This window comes from Carcharhinus amblyrhynchos, chromosome 24 (genome assembly GCF_965287045.1).
Source record: "Carcharhinus amblyrhynchos chromosome 24, sCarAmb.v2.hapA, whole genome shotgun sequence".
Classification (NCBI taxonomy): Eukaryota; Metazoa; Chordata; class Chondrichthyes; order Carcharhiniformes; family Carcharhinidae; genus Carcharhinus; species Carcharhinus amblyrhynchos.
Genome location: NC_137347.1, coordinates 22,920,858 through 22,944,161, shown reverse-complemented (window position 1 = coordinate 22,944,161; position 23,304 = coordinate 22,920,858). Strand labels below are relative to the sequence as shown.

General features: G+C 41.8%; 1 protein-coding gene across 2 annotated transcripts in view; it reads right to left on the bottom strand.

The window, feature by feature from the left end:
* Positions 1-575: 575 nt before the first annotated feature.
* Positions 576-23,304, bottom strand: part of LOC145357838 (grainyhead-like protein 3 homolog) — a 98,170-nt gene continuing 75,441 nt past the window's right edge. For both annotated transcript variants that reach the window (XM_080211373.1, XM_080211374.1), the window contains exons 12-16: positions 21,130-21,167; positions 17,710-17,798; positions 13,324-13,409; positions 9,196-9,260; positions 576-4,530 (exon numbers count right to left, since the gene is read on the bottom strand). In XM_080211373.1, the coding sequence (XP_080067499.1) occupies positions 4,416-4,530; positions 9,196-9,260; positions 13,324-13,409; positions 17,710-17,798; positions 21,130-21,167 (393 nt within the window). In that variant the 3' untranslated portion in view covers positions 576-4,415. The remainder of the gene's footprint in view (positions 4,531-9,195; positions 9,261-13,323; positions 13,410-17,709; positions 17,799-21,129; positions 21,168-23,304) is intronic.

The following is a 23,304-nucleotide window of genomic DNA, read 5'->3' as shown; positions in this document are numbered from 1 at the left end:
GGGCCATCTGTTCCCCGTTAGTTGGGAGCTGTTGTAAACCCTGATTTCTGTCCTGGGCCCACTTATAACATTCAAATTGAAATTTCAATATTCAAATCAGCTCTGCAATGATTTCCGCATGGAGTTGATTACTCCAAAAAACTTGGAGCTGGAGACTCATGGAGGCCATGGTGCCCAGTGAGGAATTTACTAAATGGCCTCCACTCAGCGAGCTGAGAGAAACGTCTCCATGCACATTAAAGTATGCTCCAAATCAATAATAGATCTTTGTGTTATTACATTGTGCCACAGGTTAAATGACCCAGTCTTGTCCTTGGTTTCTGTGATACTTTGTCCCGACATTACTTCATAAACAAATTGCTCATTGTGGTCGTACATCCATCAATCCTTAAATCATTCCACGCTGATGTCTCGGAAACATAACATGTAAGAGTACCAATAGATTTACAACACACTTGACTCACGCGCAGTTTCTCCCCCCAATACTATTGTGCGCACCCATCAGCCTCCAGTCTGTGCTTGTATGAGCGGCGCTGTCACTGAGCGGTAAAAATAATGCAGCAAACAGCATATCGCAAATTACAAGTTTTTTATTTAACATTTTTTTAAAACATAAAATAAACAATTCTTTTGGTCATGCAACAATGTTTTCCAGTTAATAAAATGTATCTGTTACTTGTTCAATCTGCATTTTCCAATATTATTTATAATCCAGTAATTGACAGTTACAGTCACTGGTACAAAAGGACTAATGTCTGGTTTACCCCACAAATAAAGATGAACTGATAAACTACAAGTGGCACAGCTACCTAGGTCTTTTTGGGCCGTCCATTCCCTGTTGCTGGTGCTTTAACTGTTGATACCTGCCATTGCCATTAATTGCTTCTGATAAAATATTCCCTTTTTGTGAAGTAATGCAGACCTATGACTCTAGCACTGGAGGAAGAAAGAGATGAACAGCTCCCCCATATATTTCCCCCATTGTCCACCCAAACTACTGGTACAAGCCAGATTGTTAGGAACTGGTGCTGTGTCTAGGACTGAGAATAGTCCTGAGCACAATTCAGGGCGGGCATTAGTGCGAACAACTAGTTAGTGTTATTAAATCGTGAGGCATACAAAATATTTTATTTTTAAATGTTATAAATGTCATCATCTTAGAACCATTTACCTCCTTTAACAAAAAACAGGCTCTTTGTTTAAATTCATTTTTACAGGATGTGGGTATCGCTGGCTAGTCCATCATTTATTGCCCATTCCTAATTGCCCTTGAGCAGGTGATGGTGAAGAGCCTTCTTGAACTGCAGGGGTTCCTGATGTGTAGGCACGTATACAGTGCTCTTCGGGAGAGAATTCCAGGATTTTGACCCAGTGACAGGGAAGGACCGGCAACATATTTCCATGTCAGGATGGTGAATGACTTGGAGCGGAAATTCCAGGTGGAGGTGTTCCCAGGTATCTGCTGGATATTAGTGATTGTGGATTTGGAAGGTGCTGTCAAAGGAACCTTGGTGAGTTCCTGCAGTGCATCTTATAGATGGTGTACATGGCTTCCACTCTTTGTTGGTGGTGGAGGAATTGAATGTTTGTGGAAAGGGTAGCGATCAAGCAGGCTGCTTTATCCTGGATGGCTTCGAGCTTCTTGAGTGTTGTTGGAGCTGCACTCATCCAGACAAGTGGGGAGTATTCCATCACAGTCCTGATTGTGGACAGGTTTTGGCAGGGGTCAGGAGGTGAGTTACTCATCGTAGGCTTCCTAGCCTTTGAACTGCTCTCTGGAAGCCTCAGTATTTATGTGGCTGGTCTAGTTCTGTTTCTTGCTTAGCACCAACTGTATAATCTTTCCCTCACATGGAATGTAGAAACATTATGGTAACTGGGGGTGGGGGTTGGATTCTCTGGCTTCCTTGCAGTGTGTTTCTCACAGCACGGAGGCAGCATGTTGTTCATCGCTGGCAGGAGCCTCTGGTCCCACTGCTCTCAATGGGTTTTCCCATAGACACCACCCCACACCACCGGACGACCTGCAGGAGGGGGTAGGCCATCAGCAAGACCACAGGATTCCGCAGGAGCAGACAGCCAGAGAATCGCAGCCAAGCTAACTAACAGATAGTTTAAAAACCCATTTGGTTTACTTAAATCCTTTAGGGAAGTAAATCTGCTTTGCTCTGGCAAATATGTGATTTCAGGTGGCAGCAATATGGTTGACTCTTAATGTCTTTCTGGGATAACCAAGTGCAAGTTACAATGGCAGCAAAGTTGAATAAGACTATAACTGGAAAGACTACCTAGTATCATTCAAAATGTCAAACTTGGACATGGCTAAGGCACACCTTGTATATCCAGGTACAGAAAGGTGGGAGGGTGTGGGGTAAGAGGAGGTTGAAGTGGGGTTGGTGGAGCAGTAGAAAGATAGAACAAGAAAAGAAATACATTTTCTTAAAAAAAACATTTTTTTCAAATTTGTGAACTTTGTAAGCTGCATCTCCGTAGCTACACAAGAGATGGATACAATGGCACATAGACACAGTGGGAGGCTTAATTCTCTCATTGGAAGAGAAATGCATCAATTAAGGGAATTTCATTTGAAAAGATAGACTTTACATTTCTCAATTGAAATTTTGACAGGAATTTGGCAGTGACGTGTTAATGCCGTGTCATTCAGAATCACTGAAGAAGCAGATTCATTATCGTGGGATGGCAAAAATATATCAGGCAATTCTGAGACCACGCCCACAGTTTGAAAGATGTTATAAAGAAAACATGAAATGTCCATCACCGCACTGTTCATACTTGAGTCTTACTCTTTATATGTACAATATATATGCTTCACAATGCGGAGATCTTCAACGCAATACTAATAGATGTCATAAACTGACTATCATAATACACAAACCCCATAATAATCGTAATAAGTCAATAGAAAATCAGGCAAGACAATTCATAACAAGATATTCTCCTGCCCTTGTGCTGAAGTTACTGAAAGTGTCAGCTTGAGTCGATAGCACAAGCTGACTTTATGTCTCAAGCAAATGCTCTCATTAACATTAGTGAAGAGAGAAAAACATACACTCAGAGAAAGACAAAGACTTGAATCATTCTGATTCGTCTTATCTTCAGGCAGAGAAATGTAATGTTTCCTTAAGAAGTTTGTCAAGCAACCGTCCATTAAATTTGGAAACTCAGTAAAAATATGATAGCACAAGACAACAAGCCAGTAGGCATCAATGGCCTCCCTGGTTTACTGCCTTGAAGAACAGTACTTCTATGCTCCGATTTTGACAGTAACAATGCAAGAGAACATTTGCTATAAAAATAAAGAAGTTATACATGGTGATAGATTTTTTTTGAAATAGTTAACATAGCTATTAATATTTTAAATCTAGTCGTCTCAGTAATATTTTGGTAACTGGGTGATTGCCCAGGTCACTGTGTGTTTCTCCCTCTTTAATCCAAGATACAATAATTTCTACACACCCATTGTACATTGCTTTAATATTTCAAATCATGATATGATACCAGCACACCATAATTCAAAAACACATGACTCCTGTAAGTTGATCAGTTTCCAGATTTTGGAAATCCTCGAGGTCCCCTTAGAATTTTGGCATTAAAATGACATGAAAATTTCCTCAACTGAAGCATTAGGGGAGTATATCACAGATTAATACATGTGAGTAGAAAGGATATGATTGTGAAACTGTACACTTCCATTTATATTTCAAGAAAATATAAATATTTTTTGAACTATCACAGAGATAAATATTTTTTGAATTAGCGCAGAGTCAATGTCCCTCAAAGGAGAAAGTAGATTTTTAAAGTTTTATTCCTCTGAGCAATGAACTCTTCCACTTACTTCATGAGTACCGTAAAAACATTTTATAGCAATGGCTTTGTTATTCCTTGTAAAAATATTTTATATTGAAAAACCTGATGAAAATTTGAAACCAGTTGAATTTGCAATTAAAAAGACACACATGCATTGCAGAGAAAGATGACTAACCATAATATCACACATTCAAATACACTGAAGTATACAACTGACTGCCTAGTGATTCCATATATATTGTCCAACTAAGAAAAATGTATTGGGCAGAGCATGTAGCACTTTTGACACTGGAGACTTGACAAGTTGAATAGTATAAACAAATAAAGGAGGAAAAAAAAAGTTCTTCAATGATACAGGGCTTCACCCAACATGAGGATAGATTAAAAATTAGATAACATTGAGATCTTCATGCTTGGCTTCAACAAGTCCATTTTTACAACTGGCCAGAAGAAAGTGATCTTGGATCCATATATTGAAAGCAGCTAATGGTATTTGTATCTGGAGAGAAGGAGAAGAGGTAGAGCAATAACTGGTGTGTTGCTAATTTTGAGGCTCCATTGACTTTGTCCATGAGTGCTGAAACTCTTTAAACCTCTTTAAGTGTTATCTGACAGCCTCCACTTATGTCTTTTATCTCCACCAAAAATGCAGCGTGGTTGCAGTAATGCTGCACGATGTTATCATCCATGTTTACCAAGATTCTGTGGGAGGGAAAATGAAAAATGAGCGTTAATTAGGGCTCATTAATTGCAGTCAAAGCTCTTAAGGCTAAAATAGGAACGCCACTCTCAAGGGATAGCTTCTCACCACACGTGAGTCATGTGAAAAGCATTCAAAAGTACTTTTAAATAGCTTTTAATATGGCAACCTCCTTCACATGACGTGGCAAAGTGACTGAAACCGCAGTCTTCTATTTGATGAGTATTGTTTAATAAGCCTACAGGACACATGCTTCTAATGAGGAAGAACATTTTGAATTTGCACCTCCGCTCTGGTTTGGAATTCAATTCCATTCCTACTTGTTGCAGATTCAGCTGCATCACAACAAGTTGCAACTTGCTTAGAGAGTTAGCGCTAAAGTGACACAACCAGCTTACAAGACTTATGAATTCTAAATTTAAATACTAAATTCCATCAATAAACTGGGAACACCTGTTTTGATGTTCTTTCAATGAGTCATTGAGCAAGGCCCAGAATCAGTGCTCAGATCAGTAAGGCCACATTCCAACCAAGTCACGAACAAACATTCCAAGGTGATTAACTATTTGTGTGCATTCATTTCCTCTTATTCACCTGCAGTCCCTTTTGCTTTGCAACTTTTTTTATTGAAATGATCAAACCCATAAATCATGTCTCAGTTTAATAATGCAGGCTCTTACACTGGCATTTTTATTATCAGCTTGAATAAACACCTTGAGGAAGGTTTCAGGATCCTATTTGACTTCCTGTCCTACCTATTGTTCAATGTTAAAAATGTGTCCTGAAATATCACAAAATGGTGCAAGTTTAAGAATTTAACTAAGGACATTGTGAAGAAATACCATTCTCCAGATTTAAAAAAATGCAAAGAAACTTTGAACTTCACTGTGTAATCATAGGATCGTAGAATCCCTACAGTACAGAAGGACGCCATTTGGCCCATCGAGTCTGCACTGACCACAATCCCCCCAGGCACTATTCCCACAGAAGTCCCCACATGATTATCCTGCTAGTCCCTCGGACACTAGGGACAATTTAGCATGGCCAATCAACCTAACCTGCACACCTTTGGACTGTGGGAGGAAACCAGGGCACCAGAAAGAAACCCAGGCAGGCACAGGGAGAATGGACCAACTCCGAGCTTGGAATTGAACCCAGGTCCCTGGCGCTGTGAGGCAGCAATGTTAACCACTGTGCCACTGTGTCGCCGTACTGAGAATTTAATCATAACATAATGGCTTTCTGGAAATACAGTGGACAAAGGAGTGAAAAACATTTTGAAAGAACAACACCAGCGCTATTTTGAGAATTTGTGATTGCTGTTAGCCTTTCCAGTTTACAAAGGTCTGTGTTGATCGGAGACAGTTTTGGTTTCGCAGCAGTGTATTTGTAGCGCACTTTACTCTGAAAGTCAACCAAATAGTATTGTGTGTGACGCCACTTTCATGAGCTAGTCTGGGAATGCTGTTACAGAACTACAACTGTTGTCAGGTTAAAATATCTACTTGGACATTAAAATATAACAATCAAATAGAATTACAACACAAACGCAGATCATTTGACCCAAACAGCTTGGGTGAGATTTAGTGGGCCGTTTCACTGCAGGCTGCCAATTCCGTAATGGCTGTTAAATCTCAATACAGGGCTATAATGGGATGTACACGGGTGAGATCTCGGTTCGAGATCTTTCCCACCTCCTCTGCCGGTGACATAATCAGATTCGCTCACAGAAGGGGTGTGAACTTGATTCCCATGAAGTTAAATACAATTAAACGCCTTGCACTGTAACACCTGGCCCCCGTGGAATGCTCCCTTCCCCTCGCCCTGTGCAGTGTGATGTCACACTGGTGAGAATCACTATTGGTTTTCAAAAGCAGAAACCAGTGGTAATGACCATGCCGAGGGTACTGATGTGCCTGGAGCCCCCAGGAGCTGAGGCCAAGGCTGTACATTGTCCTCTGGTTCCCAAGTAGTGTGCCAGAGGACAGAAATGTGCCCCTAAGTGGCACTCGCATGGGGCACTGCTGGAGGTAACCCTCTTACATTGTGGTGGGAGGGTGGGGGGTTCCCATATGTGTAGTGGGTGAGATAAGAGAGAATAAGAGGAGTATGTGCTGGCGATGGAGGGGGAGAGTAAGGGAGAGTGCCCCTCTGATACTTCGTGGTGAGGGGCGGGTGGTCACTCCTAAGCAGGAGCGGTCTTCCATGGCTGCAGGGGGTTGAGAGGGAGTTTATTTTGTTTGCAGATCGGGGCACCTTGTAAAGATTATGGCTCAATCTCTGTGGAGTCAGCCACCCACCTCCATCAGGCCCTACTCCGGCGGAGCAAGTTACGCCCCAGATTTTTTTGCTGATGCAGTATCTGAGGATCTGGTCAGAAAACGTGGCCATACTTCTGGGCAGAAACACACTAATTTTCACTCAGAAACTGGCACTTTGCCATTTTGTTGTAAAATTCCAGCCCCTTATATTGGAGTTATCTTACACGCACAGTTGTATCTTCAATTTGTGTCAATAACTTGTTCATACTCGTTTCCTTCAACATCCTGCTAACTTATTCTTAAATGTTAGTATGGTCTTTGCTTCAGTTGCTAACTCCAGCAGCACATTGCACACTTGCCAGCTTCTGTTTAAGAAAGATTCTGTGCTCTCTGTTCTTTATCTCTTTTCCCTTCATTAGGTCCTTCAATCACTGGAGTCAAGACTTTTCTATGTGTCCCTTCATACTTATTATGTTTTCAGAAATTGTTATCACATTGTAGACATTCTTATTAATATAAAATTTCTCTGCATTATATGGATTAGGCAAACTGGTACAAATTCAGAAGTAGTAAAGTGGGATGCAGATTCACCCTGTTGTTCGCCATCAGTGTCCATTTTATTCTTGCCTTTAATAGTCCATATAAATCCATGTATCCAGAAATGTATAAACACACCAATCAAGAAACAATCCAGGCCACAGGGGTACCCGCTCTGCCAAGATCCTTTTTGTTAAGCGTTAATAGTAAGTTGCGATAATGAAATAAGAATGTTATGATTGGATATGGACAGGTTAAGTGAATAGGGCTGCATTTGGCAGCTTAACATGGAAACGTGTGAGATTATCCATTTTGGTAGGAAAAAAAAACAACGGCAAGTTATTATCTAAATGGAGGGAAACTTCGGAGTGCTTCAGTGCAGAGGGGTCTGGGTGTCCTTGTGCATGAATTGCAGAAAACTAACATGCAAGTACAGCAGGTAATAAGGAAGGCAAATGGAATCTTGGTTAAAAGTTTGCTAAAGCAATAGAATATAAAAGTAGTGAAGTGTTGCTGCTCTGGTACAAGTGAGACCGCACTTGTGTACAGTTTTGGTTCCTTTACTTGAGCAGGGGTGTAGTTGCATTGGAGGCAGTTCAGAGGAGGTTCAGTGGACTGATTCCAGAGATGGGGGGTTTGTTTTACAAAGAGAGATTGGGCAGTTTAGGCCAATATTCTCTAGAGCTAAGAGGAATGAGAGGAGATCTAATTGAGGTGTACAAGATGATAAGGGAAATTGACAAAGTAGATGTGGAGAGGATGTTTCCTCTCGTGGAGCAATCTGGAGCAGGAGGTTATAGTTTTAGGATAAGGGGTGGCAGATTTAAAACAAAAGGAGGAAAACAATTTCTCTCAAAGGGCTCAGAGTCTGGCATTCATTACCCAGGAGTGTGATGGAGGCAGGGACATTGAGTAAATTTAAGGAAGAGGTGGACAGATTTTTAATTAGTAAGGATTGAAGGGGGCAATGGTGAACGGGCAGGAAAGCAGAGTTGAGGCCCAGCTGAGATTAACCATGATCTTATTGAATGGCGGAGCAGGCACAAGGGGCAAAATTGTCTACTTCTGCTCCTAGCTCTTATGTTCTTAATGGCATTACTTAAAATTCCCCAACCGCTGATAACTCATAATGTCAGAGCTACCTCAGATGATATCAACTCTCAGTTCAAAATCTCCCTTTGAAAAGCATCAGATGCTGTATCACTTCGAAACCATGGAGCTTACTCATAGTTACATTGTGATTTAAATTCAGTGTTACCCTTACCCCATCCACCGCTTCCCTATTACCCAGTAAATTTATCTATTTTTGTTACTACATAATTGTTCCATGTATTTGATTTGATTACTGAGTCTGCATAGGAACATTTTAATGTGAACCCGTGGTGCGGTCGATGAACCATTAAAATCCTGGTTCACTTTGGCGGGACTGGAAAACCCTGCTGACATGAAGGGCTGGAAAATTCCAGCCGTCCTTGGACCGTGAACATGTTGCTTGAGTGAAACACCATTATTACCAAAATACCATTATAACGTAGGGCATGGTCTCACCGGCCGTTCACGCCACGCTCCCACTGCAAAGAGGTCAAAGAATTTGTCAGCCGGGATCAGAGAATCCCGCTGGCATGAATAGCCGAAAGATTTCGGCCATTGTCTAAAAGAGAAAGTCACTCCACAGATGCAAGTAATGACTACAATTATCCTAACTTCAGAGTTGTGTCTGATATAAAAATCTACAGCTGAAGAAAAGATTCCCTGTACTAGTCATTACTTCAATCTGTGTGCTTAACAGCCCATTGGCAGTTGCTACTAATCTGGCAGTATAAATGAGATACATACAAAACAAGAGGTAAAATCCATTCAATTACTCACCCTTTCATACAGTTCTTGTAAACTTTGCAAATTCTCTCCTCAAGCAGTCCATACTTTTCTGAAATCTAGGTCAAAAACATCAAAATACAATTGATCAAAGGGTCATGCAAAATCACTTCAAATATCTGAGGTAATCTGTGCCTAATAAGTGTTGAAAACATGCAAAAGAATGATAACATATTTACTCAAAGTTTCTACTGTCCATTGAGAGTGCTTAATTACAGCATTCCTACAGTGCAGAAAGAGGCCATTCAGCCCATCAAGCCTGCACTGACAACAATCCCACCCAGGCCCTTTCATGTAACCCCATGTATTGACCCCGCTAATCTCCCTGAAACTAAGGGGCAATTTAGCATGGTTAATCCACCTAATCTGCACATTTTTGGAGTGTGGGAGGAAACTGGAGCACCCAGAGGAAACCCATGCAGACATGGGGAGAATGTGCAAACCCCAGACAAACAGACATGCAAGGCTGGAATTGAACCCGTATTCCTGGCGCTGTGAGCAGCAGTGCTAACCACTATGTCACCTTGCCACCCCACACCCGCCATACATTTTCCCAAATAAGGCATTCTAGTCAAAGACAAAAACATGCATTTACATGGCATCTTCAATGCACTATAAAACAAGTGACACCGAGCCACATATTAGGGATGTTAGGGCAGATGACCACAAGTTGGAACAATAATTGTAAGGAGTATCTCAAAGGAGGAAAGCAAAGGAGAGAGGCAGAGGGAGAAAGTGCTTAGGACCCAGACAGCTAAAGATACAATCGCCAGTGTTGGAAGGATCAAAACTGGGGATACTCAAGAATGCATCGTTAGAATAGTACAACTATCTCAGAGAGTCGTAGGCTTGAACAGATTTCAGGAAAATGAGCAAGGGAAAGCCACAAAGGGATTGCTAAACAAAGAGGAGGATGGTAAATTGAGGCATTGCTTAATCAGCAGTCATCAATATATGTGACGATGGAGAATATGGAATGATAGGAAATTCCCCAGCGCTTCCAACCTACATTCTCCTCAAGCTGTGGATCAAAGGATTTACACTTGCTTCTCTATAACCCTTAACTTCCAGCAGTATTTTCTGTATCAGTCTTAACAATTCCAATCTTAACAAGTTCAATGGATGGATTTGCCCACAAATATCAGTGAAAAAAATCTAAAATAATGAAGGAAACCAAAACATTAGCATTTGTTGCTGCTGAGCACATTATCACCAGTGGTGAAGAAAACCTTGATGATCTGGTAGTTGATTATATTTGAGTCTTTCCAGTTTGTGAAAAGCTAACACAACCTTAATTCAATGGGATCTCAGAAGGCAAACCATTGTTTGCACTAGTAAGATGTTTGCACTTATTTGGAAAGGTTCTCCATAGATGCTGCCTGATGGTTTGAGCTTTCCCAGCACTTCCTTTGATCTTACTTGATTTCCAACATCCACGGTATTTTGATTTGTATTTTGAAAGATAATGTCCCAGTTAGAGTGACAGGCAGGGGAAAATGTTATCACGTTGACATGCCAGCATTGCACTGCACATTTTCATCCCATAACGCCTTAATTTCCAATTGATTTTCCAGATGAATTTTGCAAATATGCAGAGTGGACCATACTTTTTACATCAGTTTTCTTCCACCTCTCCTTGGTTCTCGTTGGGTACAGTTCCACAGCTACCAGACACACTCTTGAGGCATTCGAGGTCTTGTCTGCTGGCTGAACAGCCAGTGAGAGATCTGTGCTGCCTCTTTATCAGAAGGCCCACCAAACCACAAGCCAATCATTGGCTAGGCCAATGGGAAGTTTTCCCAATTGGGAAGCTTGGAGCTGCCGGCCAGAGTCCTCAGCAGTACCACTGCTGCCAGGCATCAGAGTCCAAGGATCGTGGAGTGGCCCAGGGTAGGTAATATGGGAAATGACATGTTGCAGAAGGTGGTGGTGGTGGTGGTGGGGGGGGGGGGGGGGGGGGGGAGAGGGGGGGGGGGGAGGGGGGGGGGGGGGGGCGGGGGAGGTGGGGGGGGGGAGGGGGGGGGGGTTGCTGTAGGGGCTGGGCAGCAAGGCCAGAGGTCAGCTCTCAGCAGTTCCCTCACCCCTCCCCCCCTACCCAGTATTGAATCTCTCAAACAAGCAGCCCGTAATGGTTTGCCTGTCATGGTTTCCACATGAAGACGGGCCACCTGTAGCTGCATTAACACCAGCATCGGAAGGATGATGCCCTCATGGTCATTAATTGGCCTCTTAAAGGCCTCAATTGGCGGCAGGCTGGGATAGTCGACCATGGGCCTTCCCACCCAGATCTTAATGCAGGCAGGGGCAGAAAGATGGTGGGGTTCGATTGCATCGCCAAACTGCCAGAGTAAACCTCTTTCCCTCCTCCACGCTCACCACGAGGGAGAGCACAAGATTCCTCCCTCTGACACAAACAAAGTAACTAAGCCTGATCTTGTCCTCATCTGACACCCTTACTGGTACACTTCTGGTAGATCACTCGGTAACTATCAGGAGCTGGAATCCTGATCAAGTTACCCCTCCCTAACTCAGGAACTCTTGAGCCATTTGTACCTCTCATAAAATCTTGCAAACTGAGATCAATTAATACAGCATTACTTAGGGACCTTCATGCTTTACAGATTATTGGCATGGTTGCTGGTTTCTGATATGTTTGACCTACCTTACCTAGAGAGACTGTGGTCTTACTCAGGTACTTGCTTTATACTGGTTTATTAACATGATGTATAAGTAACTATACACCCAGTGATATAGTAATAGATCATAGTCATGTTGGATCTCAAACAATGACGAGACACAGTAAAAGAAAGAGATACATATTCTGGTGAACTGGTGCAATGGCAATAATCTATCTCTCAATGTTAACAAAATGAAAGAGATGGTCATCGACTTCAGGATGTGTAGTGGAGGGCATACCCCCGTCTACATTAATGGGGATGAAGTGGAAATGGTCGAGATGTCCAGATCACCAACAACCTATCCTGCTCCCTCCACATTTATGCTATAGTTAAGAAAGCCCGCCAAAGCCTTTACTTTCTTAAGAGACTAAGAAAATTTGGCATGTCCGTTATGACTCTCACCAATTTTTACAGATGCACCATTGAGGGCATCCTTTCCAGATGTAAAACAGCTTGGTCAGGCTCCTGTCTGACCAAGAACGTAAAAAACTACAAAGGCTGGTGAACATAGCCCAGTCCTTCATGCAAACCAGCCTTCCATCCATTGATTCTGTCTATACTTCCCGTAGCCTCAGAAAAGCAGCCAGCATAATCAAGGACCCCACACACCCCGGTCATACTCTCTTCCACCTTCTTCCAACAGGAAAAAGATAGAAAAGTCTGAGATTACATACCAACCGACTCAAGAATAGCTTCTTCCTTGCTGTCATCAGACTTTTGAATGAACCTATTATATATTAAGCTGATCTTTCTCTACACCCTATCAGTGACAGCAATACTATATTCTGCACCTCTCCTTTTCTTGTCCCTTATACACTCCATGAATGGCATGTTTTGTCTGCAGAGTGCCCAAGAAACAATACCTTTCATTGTATCCCAAAACATGTGAAAATATTAAATCAAATCAATACAAAAAAGATTTGCGGCAGAATCTCTTGAATTCAGTGTATTCCATATTTTCTTCCTCTCTTTCTCTTTCTCTCGAGTCCAGCTCATAACAGCTTATGTCATTGATCCATCAATCATTAGCATATCCATTCTGATAACCCATTACACTACACTTCTGGTCTTTATGGCTTAAGTACTCATTGAACAAGTATAGTTAAGTATAGGAGGGTCCCATTAAATTAATTTTTATTATCTGGATGAACGTTAGTTGAATTCAGTTGGTACTACACAAGTATCTACATAATCAGTCTTCTCATGGATGCACTGAACATTATTTCTCTTAAACTCAATGGGGTAAAGGAGAAACAGATTGCCCCACCGAGTTTTGCTATACAGAGTCAAGTGCAGATCAATGCGAAATTCCTCAATTTGTTGGAAATGCCATCATAGGTTTAATACCATGAAATGGGACTCACACATTGCATTTTTCCCACTAACCTTACTACATTTTAAAGCAAGGTATTCACTAGAGAGAGGTAGGTAACCTGATACTAACAGCATTCTTCAATCCATTAAGGTTGGGTGTCTTCAAGAGCAGAGCATCGAAAACTTCATCTGACTCCCTTCGTACATATAACAGCACTAGAAAGGAATTTAAAAATATATCAATTATATTAAAATTTATACTTGATCATTACTTATCCCATTTTTCAAGGAAAACCATGCAAAGCGAAGAGTCAGTATCAATATATTATCTTTACACATGATATATAATTATAGAATTGCTCCATATCATTGTTCATTAAAAGTTTAAAAATGCAGAAGAATTTGAGAATTGCAATAACTCACAGAACTACCCAATATTCCAATAACCTTTATCAAGTGATTTTCTATATTTTACAACAAAAATGATTACGGCTCAATGTTTATTCTGTGCTTAGTTGCATTAAGTTTGACACACTTAATAATGGATCTACATTGTATGCTGCAGCATTTTAATTTAAAATACATAAGCATAGGATTCATTCATTCCTAATAAATAAGGGTTTTGATGACAGTCTCTATTTTTAATTAATTACACCATGAGGGAGTTTGCTTCTTGACCTATGACCCATATATGAGATTATATTAAATGATATGAATCTATTATTCATCATATAAAACCAACAGAGATTTCAAACAAAGCACACTACTTAATATTCTGCAACCTTCAAACACTAAAAAAAGAATTATACTCTCTGGATATTTATTCCCAAGTTAGAGGTATGAATATAAAATTATCTGGAGAGAAGTTCATCCTACACAGGAATTTGAATATTTTGATCTTTTTTTTATAATGCATAAACAGCGTAATTCGTTTCTACTTTAGAAAGATATAGCACTAATTGATACCAAGGGATGGGTTATTTTCAGTAATATTTTGATAACTATTCAGTTCAGTTTTCATGTGGGCACATTCATTTTTATGATAGTATTCATGAAGTTTTGAGTAGTTTTAAATTTTGATCATAATGAGCTCTCAAAAATATAAGTGTTATGAAACAGCCATGTCAGAAGGTAATGTAACCCATTAACCCTCACACACCACCCAAGAGCAACAGCCAGGCCTGGGTTTTTGCAATGACAGAGAAAATTCAGAAATCCTGACTCCCAAGACAGCACCTACCATTTTTAAAGGGGAGAGATTGGGCCCAGGTCAGAATTTGCACATGTATTTCACAGAGACTGTAGCCCATATAAGTCAACAACTGCCACCTATCATGTCTAAGTCTGGCAGTCCAGCTGTGTGAAAGATGACATGTGCAGATCAGATTGAATGGAGCAGATTTGTGGAATCCATTGGAGAGGTAGGGTACCTTTGGATATGGTCCCGGGACAGCTTTGGGCGAGGTCAGGTTCTTCTTGGGTGAGGTAAGATGTCTCTTTGTTTTGTTAAATATTAGCATGAATGTGCATGAACCCATTTACCGTCATGCCCATTGGACCTGTCAAAAATTGTCAAAATGAACTGTCAAAGGCAACTGTCAAAAATACCTGTCGAGATATTTAATATTCCCATCCTTTAAAACATTAAAAAATGTCGCGTATTTTTTTAAAAAGTGCTTGCTATTTAACTCTTGTGTGTTGATATAACCCTAGGAATTTCCATTCCTGGATCAGTGCAGCATGACTGATTTCATATACCTTCTATCATTAAAGCAGGGTGCTTTGACATTTCACAGTTTTACTAACAATTCTAAGTGGTTGAAAACTCTTTGAAGTGGGATTATGAATTCTGATACTAAATGTTATAAGGGATTATGCACTTGAATTAAATATTTATTCTGATAAGGGATTTTGCAGTTGAAGGATGAAAATGCCATGAATTGGTTTTTATGAATGAGTTTTTTAAAAATCTGCATTAGAGACTTAGAATTTCATTTTGTTTCATTTCAGCATGGCTCCTGAGATCCGCCCACGGTAGACACTGGGTAAGTTGTCATTGTTGGTATAACAGCAAAGTATGGTGAGTGGGAGGCATGGATTGGTATGAGTTAGTCTTAAGTTGGAAAAGATAAAGGGCCAAGGGGTTGGCAGGAGTGGCATAGGTTGGCATAAAGGATACAAGGGACCAAGGAGAGGGGGGATGAAGGGCATGAAGTTGTTTTATGCTTTACTGTCCTTTTTTAAAAACTTAACAACAGTGCCAGACCACAGAGGCAGGCATTCCACCTAACCCGCCTCTGCATTCATCCTGGGGTTCACCCCAGAAGGAATATTCCAATTTCCAGCATACTTTCTCCAGGATCGGATTTCCAGAGCTGGGCAACATCTCAGCTATGTGTTCCCAATCCAAGAGCGGAAATCCAGGCCTCGGAATGGTAACAGAGCTCAAGATGATGAAATGAAATCCCAGCAACAGGTACTAAAATGCAACACCATAGCATTGTGTAGTAGTCTTGTCACTGGACTAGTAATCCAGAGACCCAAGGCGATTCTCTGGGGACCCGGGTTTGAACCCCACCTTGGCAGATGGTGAAATTTGAATTCAATTAAAAAAAAATTTGGAATTAAAAGTCTAATGATGACCATGAAAAGACTGTCACTTGTTGTAAAAGCCCATCTGGCTTACTAATGTCTTTTAGGAAAGGAAATCCACTGTGCTGTGGGTGATTCCAGACCCACAGCATTATGGTTGACTCTTAAATATCCTCAGGAATGGGCAATAAATGCTGGCCCAGCCAGTATTGCCCACATTCCATGAATGAATTAAAAGAAAAGGAGCTAATTGCCCTTTTAAGTGCCTTAATTGACTCCCTGATGCTGCCATGTGGATAGCCACAGCTATCGATAGCAGTCTCCAGGGAAGTGCAGAAAGGTGGGGGAACATTGGGAAACTAGCCAACATGTATTGTTCCAAATTTCTACGCTGCCCCAGTCATCTCCAACCCTGGGGGCTGGGAAAATTCAGCCCAATATGATATTGGATTTAGTTCTGTTGAACTTTGCTTTTCTTGTGGCCTCAATAGACTTTCGCCTAATGAATGTATCTCTGCAACCACTATTGTTACTGTCAGTAAAATTCCATGATGTTTTGCTCTTGCTTCAATTTATGGGCCTTCAAAAATCCGGGCCGGAATTTTACTGCCCCACCGTCATGGGAATCGGAGCAGGCAAGGGGCGGACAATGGAAAGCTCTGTTGACTTAGGATGGGATTTTATGATCTTGGGACAAGCAAAGCGTAAAATCCCGCCCAAGGAGTTTGAAATGTCCAGCAGTTTAAGAAAGTATTTATGAGTTAATTCTAAGACATTTACGAGCCTTCAGATTTTGAACTTATGGCTTCATCAAAACGAGCTGTCTATTTGGTTCCTTCTGATTTTTATTATGTTTGTTGTTAAAAGTCACAAATCAAATCCAGACGTATTTCCCAATCTTTACTTTAAACAGTAATTTGCATTATCAGATAGTTATTTAATAACGAAGCGTAGACAAAAACACTAATTCTACTTTACCTGGTAACTGGGGAAGGTCTGTAAATTAGTGAGTATAAAACTCAGTTGGATTGTTTAGCAAGAAAGCTATTGAATACTTGGCCTAATCTGCCTCTGACAGGTATCACGGTTTCTGATTACATTACTGTTTAGTTTGGAGCTGCTTGCAGGGAAACAAATGAAAACTGTCTCTTTTAGTGATCCATTAGATCTATAAAAGCGACAGTATCCCATTGTTGCCTCTGCCATGCTACCCCTGAAACTTGGGCTACCATGCATGGTAACATTTTATACATGTTATCGGACTTTAAAATTAATGGTGGTTCAATCCAAGCAACTGCTCTAGATGCCATTGTTTTAAACTGAACAAGGGCGCAAATCTGTACCTTAACCCAGTCTATCTCTAGCAGGTCTTTTAAATAACAGAGCGAGCCTGTGATACATTCCTGTTTGACACCAGTCTTCAGAAAATAGGTACAGTTAGGCTGCCAGGCAGGGGCCTAATTTACATTCAAAAGTGAATATCCGCTGACGAAGGCCAAACTGACAGCTAGAATTGACGAGACTCAGTATGTAGGCACTAAAGATCAAGGTAAATATTTTCACTGAGCATTCCTTTCTGTGGATTCGTGGTGGGTCAGGAGAAGTAGGAGAGCTTCACACATCCTTTGGCCTTCCTAGCTCTCGTCTTTCCCAGCGATGGCATCTCCTCTCAAATCCCAACTTTAAGTACACATTCCTTCCATGGCTTTCTAATGGCTCTCTCACACAGATTTCCGGCCCTGCTTACTGACCCTGAAGCAACTCCTGCCAACTTGGGGACAGGAAGTAGGGGTAATACTGAATTAATTCAAGTGAGGCCCAGGAGTAAAATGGCCAAGGCAAAGCAAATCTTTGCCAGAACGTCCCTCCCACTCTGTACTCTGCCACTCTGAGCACTCGGTGTTAAAGACAATTTTGGTTGTACCTCTTTCTGGTTCACAAAGCCTGGCTTGTTTGGCTGGTGGGTTCAATTCATCTTTGTAGAGAATCTTGTTTTCCCTTTTCATTGGAAACCTGCATGGTAAAAGCACGCGATTAGGAGTGATAAACAATACTGTCAAATGTCACATCAGAATGCAATTATGGGCACATTGTTGTCAATTCAAAATTTTATTATCCAAATATATTCTAGGCATGTGCGCAATGCAAGTTGAGATTTCAAGCACCTGATGTGATTTTAGATATTTAGAGTAAATCTGATTTTTTTTTAAAAAGGGCTTCATCTCACTGCAATTCTTGGTTCAGTATGTTGGTCACCAGTGAAATGTACCCCAGACCTTCTCATCAGATTGAAACAGAAATGCCTGTCCTGAGTGGCATCCTTTGCTGCATCAGTGTAGAATGGGAGTACACTAAGTATTGTCCTTAACTGAGTCTACAGGAGGATTTTATATAATCTAGGTGAATTATTCTTAATGGTGCCTGTTGCAAGGTGTATCCTTTTAATTTTGTATGGAGAGTACATGTGCAATGATATAATACGAGCCTTCAGTGTATTTACACTGTAACTACCCAGCAGAGACTGGTAACTAGTATTCAGGTTCAGTCAGGCTGAATCCTGTTTCCATTGATTGATTTCTGCCTGGTTGGATCCTGTTTACGAGAAGGCTCTGTAAACACCTGGATGCATGATTGTCTCTTAACATTAGAAATGTAAATGTTTGCGGAACAGGTGGGAGAGAAATCCTTGATGCGTTTAGATTGAGGTTATTGCAAATAGTCACAACAGTTGCTCCCTCCAGCACTGATTCACCGTGGTTGCAGTGTGTAGGATGCAGGTTGCCAAGGCTTCTTCAGTAACAAGCCACAGCCTCCATCAGAAGAATAAGGCTCGTAGATGCAGGGGATCACCATCACCTGCAAATTTGCCTTCAAATCACACAGCACCTTGATTGGACATATATCACTGTTCCTTCATTAGTGCTGGGTTTAAATGCTGGAACTCTGCCTAACAGCACTCTGAAAATACCTTCAATGCAACAGCAGCAGCAGTTCAAGTGGGCTTCTCTGATCAAAGATGGCAAAATGTTTAAAACTACTGGTTCCTAGCTCCAGGGACACAGGTTCAATTCTGGCCTTGGATGACCGCCTGTGTGGAGTTTGCACATTCTCCCTGTGTCTGAATGGGTTTACTCCGGATGCTCCGGTTTCCTCCCACAGTCCAAGGGTGTGCAGGTTAACTGGATTTGCCATGCTAAATTGTCTCTTAATTTGTAGGTTAAGCGGATTAGTGGGGTAAATGTGTGGTGTAATGGGGATAGGCAGGGGGTGGGCCTGGATAAGATGCTCTGTCAAAGAGTCTGTGCAGATTCAATGGGCCGAATGGCCTCCTTCTGCACCGTAGAGATTCTGTGATTCTATGCTTCTCTGATCAACGTATTCTTGGGGTAACCTGGGACGGGCAGTAAATTTTTCCACCTTTTCTAATTTTCTAAATTTCTTAAAAAGGAGGAACATGCCAGGATATGGATGAGATTGAGGGAGTGGCAGAATGTGAATTGTTCCTTAAGAAAGGCAGCATGAACACATGGATTGAATGATTGTTTTCTGTGCTGTAATGAACCTATGATTCAGTAAAGGAACCAAGAGTTAAGGGGATAAGTGGGAAAGTGGAGTTGAGGATTACAATATATTGGTCCAACAATGAGGAGGACTAGTAATCCAGAGACCCAGGGTAACGCTCCAGCGTCCCAGGTTCAAATCCTACTACTGCTGAAGGTGAAATTTGAATCCAATAAAAATCTGGAATTAAAAATCTAATAAAGACCATGAAACCATTGTCGATTGTTGTAAAAGCCTACCTGGTTAACTAAAGTCCTTGTCGAAAATACCCTTATCTGGTGTGGCGAGATGCACAGCAATGTGGTTCACTCTTAACTACCCCCTCTAAGGCAATTAGAGATGGACAACAAATGCTGTCCTGGCCAGCGATGCCCACATCCCACAAATGAATAAAAAAGTCATGATCTCTTTCAATGAGAAGAATTCAATTCTCGTTGAATGGCACAGCAGACCGGATGGGCCAAATGGCTTACTTCTGCCCTTACATCTTATGATTTTATGAATGCTGGCATTGTCAGTGATGCCTGCATTGCAAAAATAAATCTCCCTTCAGCCAGCGGAAGTGATATGACCCTATCCCTTCCAGTCTCACTTTGCTCTGCTCTGGCATCAGCTCAGGCTCTGAGCTCACATTTGCACTGTTCCTTTCACATCCGTGCAGAGCTGAAGTTACTTCATAGCAAACTGACAGTGTAAATGGGCCCTTTGTCTCCATCCAGAGCTGCTTTAATCTTTTAATTAAACCACAAAAAAACTATAATACATTTTCGTAAACTGTTTAATCTACAGTCTTGCCTGTGGCCTAACAGAACTGTCGAACACTTTCAGCATGAGTTGTGTGGCTGAAACTGAAACTGTGCTTAAAATTAAAAATAAAATCAAAGCAGCGTGATATATAATAACTCTCACCCGAAACACGGGTCAAAAATATTTCAACCTCAGGTTTCAGCTGGAGGTGTTTATAACAGGTCTGGCTGCCCTTTCTGTTTCACTCTCATAACTCACAACTGTGACTTGTTCTGAAATTTATCTTAAAAATAATTCCCAAATGTGGACAGCCTTACACAGTTGCTCCACTGTTTATCTTCAGTGGCCATTATCTTAACTGTGCAGTTCAACGATGGCACAGTTATTCATAGAAGAACAAAATAACAATTTGTAGCTGCGAATTAATCTGTGATGACGGCGGTTTTAAGTTCCAGAGTTAATTGAAAGCTTGCGGTAAGATTTGGAGGATTAGTTACTCTTTTGGACTGACATTCGGCTCATTCACCTGACTTCATAAAACATATCCAGCGATTAATACTAAAAGATGAATGTTCCATCATTTACACTGACATATTTTTCAGTGTAATTACCTTTTTCGCTGTTTCTATTCTGAAGCCGTTTTGTGCACGTTAAGCTTTGACATGCACACAGAGTCAGATGAAAAGTTTGCCCATCAGTTAAAAAGGACTTTGAATTTATCGAGTGCCCTTCAAAAGCTAATGATGTCCCAAAGCGTTTTACAACCAATTAAGTTCTTCTGAAGTGTAATGTAAGAACGTTAAATTCCACTGTCCCCTGTAGGAGATGGTGTCAGTACGTAAAGTAATTTGAAATTTCCTTTATGGCGCTGTCAAAGGCTCTCTAATTATCGAATTGCTGAATGGAGGCGTATCGCAAGGTTCCTCTGAATTATAGTGAGGTACCTCATTATCAACCACATACATACACATAGCACCATCAACATGGAAAACTATCCCCAAAGCACTTCACAACTTCAGAGTAAACAAAAACTTACCTCTCAGGATTTGTGACTTCACAACTCATTGAATGCCCCTGAAAAATAAAGTAAATTAATATAATTTTCCAAGTATTATTCAGGGTACTTTAAAAATAATAGCAGTTACTACTAACGTTAAAAGAGGACTTTGGAAAGCAACTTTGCAAAGATATTTCTCCTCATTTGCATGGGTTTCCTCCGGGTGCTCCAGTTTCCTCCCACCCTCCAAAGATGTGCAGGTTAGGAGGATTGGCCATGCTAAATTTCTCCTTAGTGTCCCAAGGTATGTAGGTTAGGGATATTAACAGGGTAGATGCATGGGGTTACGAAGATAGGGCAGGGGAGTGGACCTGAGTGAGATGCTGAGTTGGTGCAGACTCAATGGGCTGAACGGCCTCCTTGTGCACTATAGAGATTCTATGATCTCAGTCCAAAAGGGCCAACATTAAACTTGGGTTCTGGACTTTTGATCAGTTAGAAGGGAAACATCTTCCTAGCTTCTACCCTGGCAAATAGCTGAAGAGTTTCATATGTTTCATCTGATCGCCTCTCACTCTTCCAAACATTAGAGGAAAAGGCCTCAGGCAGTATTTTCCAGCCTGACCAACGCCAAGATCATCTAGTCCCACCGAACATCAATGTACATTTGGTTGAGCCACTGCTTGCTGTCCTACAGCGGGTCCCACTACAACAAGGGCTGGAAAATCCTGGCCTTCATCTACTCCATTAGGAGCTGGATGGTAACATATATATATATGTATGCTCAGTCTCCAACCACAGTGCAAAAACTAACTTGAAAACAAGATGTGGCTCAAATGGTCCATTCATCACATAGGATTACATCCAGTTTATGGACCAAGGAAGTCAGCTTGATTCCCAGGTTCACGTTGCACTGCCTAATCTCTATTGAGTCAATAGTAAAGGCATGAAAGTTGGCCTCTGGAGTCAAGGAAGTATTCTCATCTTCAGGCTAGGAAATAATGCAATGTACCCCTTTGGAAAGTCAACAGCGACAACAGGCTGGGCCCTGTTTTACCACTTTGATTCTGAGTGCTGAAATTGGGAGTGTTTCAGATCTGACTTTTAGACCCATTCTCAGGTGCCCCTATATGCACTCTGCCTGCAGAAGCCTGTGGGCAGGGCTTAATGCTAATCGAAATACTGCTGCTCTAATTGGAGCCTTCAGTTGTGCATGCCCAGTGAAACAAAATAGAAAAATGCTCCCCTGCCACATTGCTCCTGGGTCTGATAATGCCTCCCCACCGGCCCCCCCCAGATATTGCCCCACACCTACAACATAACTGTTCCCCTTATCCCCCCAACTACCCAGACCGATTGCACCGCCCTGCTCCTCTCCCCCCCCATCAATCGCATGCAGATTGGCAGCGGATTCCCCCTCCCCCCCCCACCAATCACACACAAAATGGCAGCAGACCCCCCCCCCCCACCACACCTCCTGCCACTACAGAACCATCTGACTCGCTTCTCTCCCCCTACCAGAGAGCGATCTGATCCACTCCCTCCCTCCCCCAGATGAAAGAGTGATCTGACCTGCCTCCCCCACGCCCCCTGCCTCCCCCACCTGAGAGCCATCTGACCCTCCTCCCTCCCCCTCACCACCACCAATCTGAATCAGAGAGCTGCCGGCAGCTCTGAACTCACCTCCTCACAGCCTGGAGCGCCCGAATTGGATCTTTGTGGACCATGTCTGTTTCACACCAAATCTGGACGGTGAACGCGGTGATAAAGGGGGAAAGTGCGGGTAAGTTTGGGCATCCAGCCCATTAAGTCAATTTAAATGCATGCAAATGCACTTAAATTGACGTTGCGCTCGTTTCGGGCGTGGTCCAGACAGCGGCCATTTTCGGCAATTGGTAAAAGGGGAATGGGCACGGAGGCAGGCGTGGATCGCGTTACTTGCCTCATGCCCAACTTTACCAAGTTTTTGTGTCCGAAAACGGGCGCAACGTGATGGTAAAATCAGGCCTGTTATGCTGCCTTCCATGTTAAAAGTAAAGTTTCTTTATTAGTAACATGTAGGCTGACATTAACATTGCATTGAAGTTACAGTGAAATTCCCCTAGCCGCCACCCTTTTTCGGTCAATGCATCTAAACATCACGTCTTTCAGACTATGGGAGGAAACTGAAGCATCTGGAGGAAACCCACAGGGAGAACGTGCAGACTCTGCACA